The 10,000-nt window shown below is 40.1% G+C and overlaps 1 protein-coding gene across 1 annotated transcript in view; it reads right to left on the minus strand.

Annotated features, from left to right (window-relative positions):
* Window positions 1-13: 13 nt before the first annotated feature.
* Window positions 14-10,000, minus strand: part of LOC122249225 (uncharacterized) — a 10,861-nt gene continuing 874 nt past the window's right edge. Inside the window, exons 2-15 of the mRNA XM_043009920.2 lie at window positions 9,542-9,688; window positions 9,028-9,172; window positions 8,676-8,784; window positions 8,018-8,082; window positions 7,330-7,471; window positions 6,370-6,487; window positions 5,586-5,742; window positions 5,003-5,168; window positions 4,518-4,635; window positions 3,742-3,870; window positions 3,138-3,371; window positions 2,593-2,789; window positions 1,863-2,025; window positions 14-391 (exon numbers count right to left, since the gene is read on the minus strand). Coding sequence (XP_042865854.2) covers window positions 107-391; window positions 1,863-2,025; window positions 2,593-2,789; window positions 3,138-3,371; window positions 3,742-3,870; window positions 4,518-4,635; window positions 5,003-5,168; window positions 5,586-5,742; window positions 6,370-6,487; window positions 7,330-7,471; window positions 8,018-8,082; window positions 8,676-8,784; window positions 9,028-9,172; window positions 9,542-9,688 — 2,175 coding nt within the window. The 3' untranslated portion in view covers window positions 14-106. The remainder of the gene's footprint in view (window positions 392-1,862; window positions 2,026-2,592; window positions 2,790-3,137; window positions 3,372-3,741; window positions 3,871-4,517; window positions 4,636-5,002; window positions 5,169-5,585; window positions 5,743-6,369; window positions 6,488-7,329; window positions 7,472-8,017; window positions 8,083-8,675; window positions 8,785-9,027; window positions 9,173-9,541; window positions 9,689-10,000) is intronic.

Genomic DNA, 10,000 nt, shown 5'->3' on the forward strand with positions numbered 1-10,000 from the left:
TAATGAAACCACATAATTGCTTTAATTTATCTAATGTACCTGAACACTATCCCTTCCAAAGAATACAAACATATTTTATCCTCAAAGATAAGAAACAACAGCAACATTAGACAGTAACATCAATGGTGATACTGGACCCCCTCTTAGGCACAGGAGGCATCTGGACGGTGTGCTCTGCCTCCCGCCCATCAAACGTCACTTTGATCCGAATGACGTCATACATCTGCTGGGGGTCAGCCAGGCTCACGGACAGCTCAGCGGCGTCAGCGGACTCGTTGCTGACGCTGACGAGGGCGAGGCAGGGCGCGTCGACGAGGAGCGAGAGCTTGCCGGAGTCTCCGCACGAGGAAGCTCCCGTCGCGCCGGCCTTCACGAACACAGCGCCGAGTGTCTGGTTTTTGAAGTTTGATCTTAAGTTATGGTAGTTTTGGTGTTGCTATATATATATATATTAGATGAATATTCAGAATAATGCTGGATAGATAAACCCGACAGCACTGGTACTGATAGATTTCCGCACATTATTTCCTATAGGCCTATATGCAAACAGTAGAGGATGAGCGGAATCCATCTGTGCCAATATTGCCGTGACATGGCACTGTTCTGAATATTTACCATTTGCTCTATGGAAACATACTAATTATGGTAACTATTCTTAATCTTTTTTTTTCTCAAATTAGGAATATTCATTTTCCTAAATATTCCGTCTCATTTTCTTACTGACATGAATTACACTCATGATTCACCCTCGATTCATACATTATTCACGTATCACTATCACCTTTCCCTCCAGTGAATTACAGAAACCACCATTTTATACAATGGTTAACTTTATTCTTATTTTCAGTTCTGTAAGATTTACTTCAACTAGATAATTATTCATCCTATTCACTAATCACTCACTATCACTCATTGTTTTTCCTACAATGTGTGAGGGTGAGTGAATAATCAGTGAATAATCCACATTGCAAAGACCATTCATTATTACACAACACTATAATCACTCAACGCTATTATCTCACATTAATTATCCATTATCACTCACACCTCTTCTACATTGAATAAGGCTGAATGACTTGAATTACGATGATTATTCATTCTTATCTAAAGTCTTTCTTTTCCTTAACCCCCCCCCCCCCTTTTCGATGCAATTAAACTATCCACAATTGTCTATCTCATCTTACTCATCCATTTTCTCTCCCGAATAATACTGATTAAGTATGAACCACATGAGTCATTCATTTTAACACTCATCTCACACGACCTTATCCTACCATACACCTTCACACTTCACCCCTCCCACTCATCCAACCTCATACACATACATTTTGCATGACGTCAGTCAACCATACAATCTCCTACACACATGTACACGTCTCACCTGACGTCACTCAAACATCCAACCTCACACACACTCACTCAACCATCAAACCTCATACACGCACAACCATCTCACAAGACATCATCCAACCATCTAACCTCACACACTCATCCATCTCACCCGTCCAATCTCTCACACACACACCCATCTCACAAGACGTCACCCAGCAATCCAACCTCACACTCACACGCACACACGCACACACACACACACATACACACACACGCACACACACACCTCCTCACAAGACGTCACCGAACCATCTAACCTCACGCACGCACACACACACACACACACACACACACACACACACACACACACACACACACACACACACACACACACACACACACACACACACACACACGCACACACACACATACACCACCTCACAAGACGTCACCGAACCATCCAACCTCACACACACACGCACACACACACACATACTCACACCACCTGACGTCACCCAACCCCACGTTACCTTCGACGTCCGATGACAGACGACGTGCAGAGAGGACGTCTGGGAGAGGACCTCGACGTCAGGAGCTGCGGCGAAGTCCCTCGTCTTTCCGATGTCAGCGGCGGGAAGGACGGCGTAGGCGTGGCTGGCACCCTCAGGGGATGTGCCGTGGTCCAGCCAGGCACTGGTGGTGGTGGTGGGAGTTTTACGGTGGTGATGGTGGTGATAGTGATGGTGGTGGTGGTGATGATGGTGGTGGTACTGATGGAATTTTCAAGGTAGCGATGATGATGGTGATAGGTATTCCTAGTGATAGCGGTGATGATGGTGATGATAGGAATTTCTAGCGGTAACGATGATGATGGTGGTGATAGAAATTTCTGGTGGTGGTGATGACAATGCGAGTTTTATGCAGTGGAGGATAGAGAAAATAGATGGAGAGTTGGAATGTCTGGAAAATGTATGAAGCTATAAAGGTAGAAATATCCGAGGCTTAAATGTGGGGAAAATAAATGTAAAGCCGAAATTTTAAACGTGTGAGAAAAATATAGACATAAAACAACAAGGATTAGCGTATAAATAAAAGATGTTATAACATGTATACAAACAAAAATTAGAGATCTACCATATAATCATTAACGCCAACCTTAAAAATGAAAATACAAAACGACACCAAAATGAAAACAGAACTGACGAATAAAACTCCACAAAACAAAACAAAACAGAACAAAACAGAAAACAAAATACTAACGTAAACAAATCAATCTCATCAGATCCATGTGTTCGCGTGTCTGCCAATATAGACAGCCTCTCGTCCCCATTTAAGAAAACATAGCTAATATTTCGATGGTGTAGCCAAATGGGTTGCTCTTCCTCGTGGCTTCCCCAACTAGGTGTCACTTCCTCCCCGCTTGCTGTCCCTATTGCGAAGGACCCGTCGTAAACCAGCTGTGGGAGGTGGGAATGCATAGGAGTGCATGATGTAGATCTTGCGTCTCTGTCTGTTGTTGTTTTTTATATATTTTTTTTTTTTTTATCATTTAGTTTTGTCTGTTACCTGTTTTTTTTTATCGTTTGGTTGTTTAACAGTCTGACAATTTTTTCACGAGCATGGCAGATCCTAGTTATATAATTCAATTGTATTTCTTGGTTGCATTTAACATCACCTAGAGTTTCGACCATTTGGTTTATCCATTGCAAAATGCAACGTGATTTGACTCTAAATCACTTTACTATTTATTTGCGACTCTCACAACTCAATGATTAAAGCCCTCTGGTGCAAGATGCCAAACTTACCTGTGCCAACGTAGTGACAACACTCTCCCCTGTGACATCCTCTCCCCCCAAAGAGATGTCAGAGCCGAGAGCCACTATGACGTCATCGAAGAAGAACCAGGACTTAAGATGACGTAATGGCTCATGAGGACGATTGGTAACCATGGCAACGGCGCCCATCAGACCGTCAGACACGCCCCCACTGAAGGTCACGTTGTTGAAGAACCTTTCTGACCAATACACTCCGGTGCGGTACTGGGAATGCGTGGGATGCTGAGGTTAGGTCATGTTTCTTTTTCTCATAAACTAAATTGATAAAAAAAAACAATAATGATTAAAAGTAGAAAGCATAAGACTTGCAGGATGTCACCTATCAAATAAGAAATACTACAAACACAACATACACACCTGTAGAATGTCGCCTCCAGTGAAACAACAAATTCACACACACACACACACACACACACACACACACACACACACACACACACACACACACACACACACACACACACACACACACACACACACACACACAATCCATACACACACCTATAGCACGTAAATCTATACAGTTATCATACCTCTCAGACAACATAATCCCTACATAACAACATCAGTATACCTGTGGAATATCAGTAGTATAGATATTAGTAACACCGGGAACCTTCGCCCAGTCATAAACAAGAAACACTTCGGTCTTTGGTTTTCCATATTCTTCGCCATCGACAAGCACTGTCAGGAACCCGTCGCCCTGTGAAGATAGATCCAAGACGAGATTGAAATTAGTTCTTCCTGAGATAATGAATAAATTGTGTGAATAGAACAAGTGAGTGTATGAAAAAGATGGATTATAATTATTTTTTTTTTTTAGTATAGAAATACAGTTCCTGGTAAATCGTTAGACTAAGACAATGGAATCTGTGGATAAAAGAATATCACCCTTTCTTTGTAACTTTACATAGTATCAGATTTGCGTATTAATATCCATATCAAGACGACATATACACACAAGGTATAGCCATAAAGTTGGATAGACACTAATATAAAAAGGGGGATATCTCTTTATATTTCCATTATCGCTATCATTATCATCGTCATGGGTATTATCACCATTATTGTTATATTTGTCATTATCATTTATCATCGTCATTATTATCATTATCATCACTATCATCGTTGGCGTTATCTTTATCCTTACCATTACCATCATCTTTATTATCATTAATATTACAATTGCTATTGTTATCATCATCATTATCATAATCACCAACATCATGATCATCATCATCATAATCAATATCACAATCAACATCACCATCACCTCTACACATAATTGCATTGACACCCACACACACAGACCACCTCCACATCCAGAACCCAACGCGACCGCAATACAACCTGGAAATAGCCGTCGCCGTTCTGAGACGGAGGCCAAGTCTCGGGTCGCGTCGTGCGGTTGGACAGAATCCGCACGCTGGCCATGTACTCTCGGCGCTGGTGTACAGTGAGGTCCGAGCTATGGTGGTGTGTAACAGTGGTGTTTGTGAGAGGGTACATGTGAAAGGGAAGGACAGTAGATGGTGAAAGAGTAGTACTTAAAGAAAAAAAAACATGGTTATTACTTTCGTATGTGGTATGTATATATCTTTATATATTTTCATGTATGCATTGCAGATTTGCATATATACAAGAATCACTGACATACGAGAATCCCTGATTGCAGAACAATACTTAGAAATAACATTATTATTATTTCACATATGTTTTGTATACTTTTACATAATTTTGTAAACTCTTATATATTCCTTTATGCACAAAAATATATAATTCTAAAAGTTACAAATATCAAGAGAAAAAAAGTTTTCTTAGTTTCCTTCACTCACTTAAAGAAGAACTTGTTCCCGACCAGAGCATGTTCAGTATCAGGGAGAACGTTGTTATATCGGTGAAGAACAGACTCCACTTCTTCAAGATGCCGGCCGAGCTTCTTCAGGTTGTTCCCCGTGTCTCGAACAGCCCCTCTTGTGCCGTAAAGTGTGGTCAGACTCCCTGTTTTTCTTTTATTTTTAGTTATTTCAGCATTAAGATAACTTATGATATTACAGTTTTGTTTCTTTATTTCACATGGGATGTACACACAGATGTACATATTTATGTATATACACTTATGTACATACTCTTCACTGGTTTACTCTCACTCACTCTTTCTTCTACGATCACTCATTTATTGTCATCTCACCTCACCGCTTCCTTTCTCTCCCTTTCCCCCTCACTCTTACTCTCACCCTCACTCTAACCCTCCCATCCCCTTCCCTCTCACCCAGCCTTCCTCCTCCCCCTCCTCCTCTTCCCCCCTCCCCCTCTTCCCCCCTCCTCCCCTCCCCCTCTTCCCCCCTCCTCCCCCTCTTCTTCCCTCTTCCCCCCTCCTCCCCTTCCCCCTCTCCCCTTCCCTCTCTAGCCACTTACCATCTGTGAGATGCCTTCCGCAAGTGGTAGGTTCAGAAGTGTGCCCTCGAAACAGCCACTGCTGACACTCGAGATACGCCGCAAACATTCCCTCAATGGTGTCGTCCTCGAAGTCCATGCTCGTCCCCGTGTACCAAGTCAGGAGGTTCGACGCGTACTATATGGCATGGGTATAAACACGGGAACACGTTAGAACTGCTAGGATAAGGTAGGAATGGGCCTGGGTAACCTCACAGCACAGGAAGAGGCATTTCATACGTTTCGAATGTTTTCATGTATTTCTGTATGATATATAGATGTAATTTTAAACGAGTCAAATACATTGCTCGGTGAAGTTATTCAGTCTCATTCACACCTTTTTTTTACAGTTGTTGCAATGAACTTTGTCCACGCTAGAACTAGGTAAGAATGACTTCGAACTTAGCGGTAGAAAAAAGTTAAAACTATAGGAACTTGTTATACTAGAACGAGTTCTGTAGCTTAATTCATCATCGATCTTACTGTGTTCTATTGAACTCCTATCTTAAGTTAGAGCTTAATCATCAGACACATACCATAAATGATAGATACTTCTAATGCGTCCATCAAACTCTAAATCACTAGACAAAAACAGATACTAATAATTTCGAAAATGATCATAGATAAACCGACGACTCAACCATCAACACCACTCGCCAGAAATAACTACCAATTCAAGAGATTTGCAAACAGGCGATTTGCAAACACTTAAGCCTCAGCTCCTTGTCGATTCGCATGACCACCAACACTTCAATCATAAACATACCCTCAGCAGTTCTCTCCCGTAGCCAGTGTTATAGATATTGGAGAGAGTGTGGTCGAGGTACCCGTGGTGAGTGGCGTGATCACCTTGTATGTTGTGTTGATGTAGACAGCCGTCTGGTCTGCGAAAGGTAACGCACTTCTTGTTCAGTATGAGTTGCTATAGAATTCCCTTCGTGGGGCCTTATAAGCCTGTATTGTAAATATACTGTGTTTCGGAATCGACACTTAATGGAGAAGCATTAATGTTTATTTGTGTTGGAAATTGGTCGAATAGTGGGTATATATAAAGTAAAAAAAAAAAGAAGAAAAAAAAAAGTAGTTTAAAAGATATACATTAACAAATATTTCAAATTTTAGATCTACAAGGTAATTGTGAGTGAATGTGGATATTGTATCAATTATTTGTATTGATATGATGTATTATAGCAATATTTTGGTTTTAAGTTATAATACTGATTAAAATGTATTAAAAAAACTCAGTTAAATGTTGATATGAATCAGAATATGAGCGATGGAATATACTATCAAAATCATCAACACAAATAAGCCCGAACTAAATATTTAGGATAACTGATGACAATTGATATAATCTATATGAACTTTGATACGAAAATCAACAATTCAACATCAGTAATGATAATTGGTGAATACCAAGTACCAAGGGGCATGGAACACATACGAGAAGAAGATATCGTGTGTAATGCAGGGAGAGAGAGGGGGGAGGGAGGGAGGGAGGGTGAGAGAGAGAGAGAAGGAAGAGAAAGAGAGAAAAGGGGAGAGAGAGAGAGAGAGGCAGAGACAGAAAGAGAGAAAGGGAGAGAGAGAGAGAAAGGGAGAGAGAAAGAGAGAGAGAGACAGAAAAGAGAGATAGAGGCAGAGACAGAGAGAAAGGCAGAGAGAGGGCAGAGGCAGAATACCCACTAGCAAAAGGCAGCCACATCAAATAACTAAGCATTCTTACCTCAGTCCATTACCACCGAAGGGCTGCCTCTGAGCCAGTTCACGGTACATGGCTTCTTGTACCTCCATGTGGACTCCCGAGTAGGTTCCTCTCAGAAGACCTTCGACTTCCGCCAGCATCGCCCGTGGACCGAAATTTCCACCTTGGTTGGTAGTAGAATTATTAGATAGAGAGAAGGAGGAGAGGAAGGGGAGAGGTAGAGAGAGAGTAAAAGAGGGAGAAGAAGAGAGAGAGGGGAAAGAGTAAAGGAGGGAGAAGAAGAGAGAGAAGAGACCACAAAGGAGCAAGAAGGGAGGGATAGAGAAAGGTTAAGGAGTAAAGCAGGGAGAAGAAAGGGAGACATTTGAGAGCCAGAGAGCAACGGAGGGAGAAGAAAGGGAGAGAAGGAAACCCTCTCATGAGACCTCCAATTTTGGGTAGTATTGCTTCCACCTTTTTGGAAGCGAAGGGTTTAGATTATGGCGATGAGAGAGGGAGAGAAAGAGAGGAAGAGGGGGAGGGGAGAGGGAAGCAAGGAAGATGAAGAGAAGATAGAGGAGAGAAAGTGAAAGGATGGAAAGAAGAGAGAAGGCGAGAGCCAATATCATCACTAGTCACTGCATGAAATAGCAACACTAAGTAACACTAAGTAACACACAAAAAGAAAGAAAAAAAACAATAAGACTTAAAAACAATCCCGGCAGCTAACCTGACATGGTGTCAGAGTGATCTTCAGTATTCCACACAGGTCCTGCTGGCGTGTTGACCCAGTATCTTAGATGAGAGGATTTTTGGCAATAAGTGCGAAGCTGAGTGTGTATATAGATGCATATCTATATATCCTACGTATGTATTATACTCCCATTTCTCTCTCTCTCTCTATCACTATATATACATATATATATATATATATATATATATATATATATATATATATATATATATATATACATATATACATATATTCATACATATATATATATATATATATATATATATATATATATGCATATATATATATATATATATATATATATATGTATGTATGTATATATTCATACATATATATGTATATGCATATATATATATATATGTATGTATATATACATATATATATATATATACATATACATATGTCAGTATGTATGTATGTATATATATATATATATATATATATATATATATATATATATATATACATATGCATATGTGCACACACACATACACACACACATACATACATATACATATACATACACAGACACACTTCTCTCTCTCTCTATATATATATGTGTGTGTGTGTGTGTGTGTGTGTGTGTGTAGATGCACATACATATAAAACTACTTCCTACTGAAGTCATGCTCACCTGTCCAGAAAGTCCGTCATGAGCTCTTGACTGAGGAGACCCCTTGCTAGCGTGACCCCCTCCCACATCACTATGGGGACCCCGATCACGTGACCCCACCAGTTGGTATCTGCAGCAGAAAAAAAAAGTTGCAGAGGAGTTGCATGAGTTGCCTGTTTCTTTTTTGTGTGGATCTTGTGAGTTACTGGTGTAATGCTTCATTTACTCTGTTGTAATTATATGTATATGTTTATGTATACATCTATCTATTTACATATATATATGTGTTACCCCCACCCCCTTACTATCACCCCTTATCCCTCCCCCCCTACCATCACCACCACCACCATCACCACCACCATCATCACATCACCTGGGTTATCCGGAGCATCATAGGTGATGTAATAGAAAGAAGAGAGGACTTCAGGTGTCAAATCATCACCGTTGACATGGTGATACATAAGAGCACTCTGTCTCCTCCCATGTGTCCGGAAGGCGTTGGATCCATCTTGGCCGTACTGGAGTTTCAAAAAGATACATAAGTGATACATGAGTGAAATCGTGATGATACTAATGATAGTGGTAGTAGTGATGGTAGTAATGATAATGGTAGCAATGATGATGGTAATGGTAATAAAATATGTTGATGATAATGATAGCAATGAAAGTAAATTTGATATTGTTAAGGATAATGATGACAATGATCCTCATAGTATTAATCATATGACAGAAATGATAATGATGATAGTAATACTGATAATGATAGACAGCATAGTAATAACGATTTTCAGTATAATACAAGAATTATTACAATCAAACCTAAAAGAAAAAAGGAAAAAAAATAAGCACGTATTATGAAGCACAAAAAAAAACATTTACGCTCGTACCTTCAAATCCGAAAAAGAACCGTCAGCCTGTAGAAGAGGAAGTAGAGTCTGCAGACTCTCGTGACTCGCACTTGCAAATGCAGCGTCAGTCAGTCTGGCTAAGACTGTATCCAGTTCCTCTTCCCAGCCTGCTAAGACTGCAGTAGCCTGTTAATGAAAGGAAATCGATATATTAAGTATTTTAACTATTTTTTTCTGGTTTCAGGTGTGACTCTATGGAGAGGTATTGTGAGATTAATCTGATGGTTAGTAGAATAACTATTAAGGATGATATAGGTTTGGTACGATTTCTAAGTTCTCATGTCGTGCTGTTTACTTGCCATGCATTTATATACCTTAGAGGCCGGAGTTTTAAAATGTGGTCTTCGATGTGATAGGATTGACGAGAAAAAAAGAGAAAAAGAGAATGGATTTCTAAAGAGAATATTTTTCAATTTCCCTTTTCTAAAATTAATATAT

The sequence above is a fragment of the Penaeus japonicus genome, unplaced genomic scaffold (genome assembly GCF_977035675.1).
Source record: "Penaeus japonicus unplaced genomic scaffold, GWHDUDI00000001_assembly GWHDUDI00000018, whole genome shotgun sequence".
Taxonomy (NCBI): Eukaryota; Metazoa; Arthropoda; class Malacostraca; order Decapoda; family Penaeidae; genus Penaeus; species Penaeus japonicus.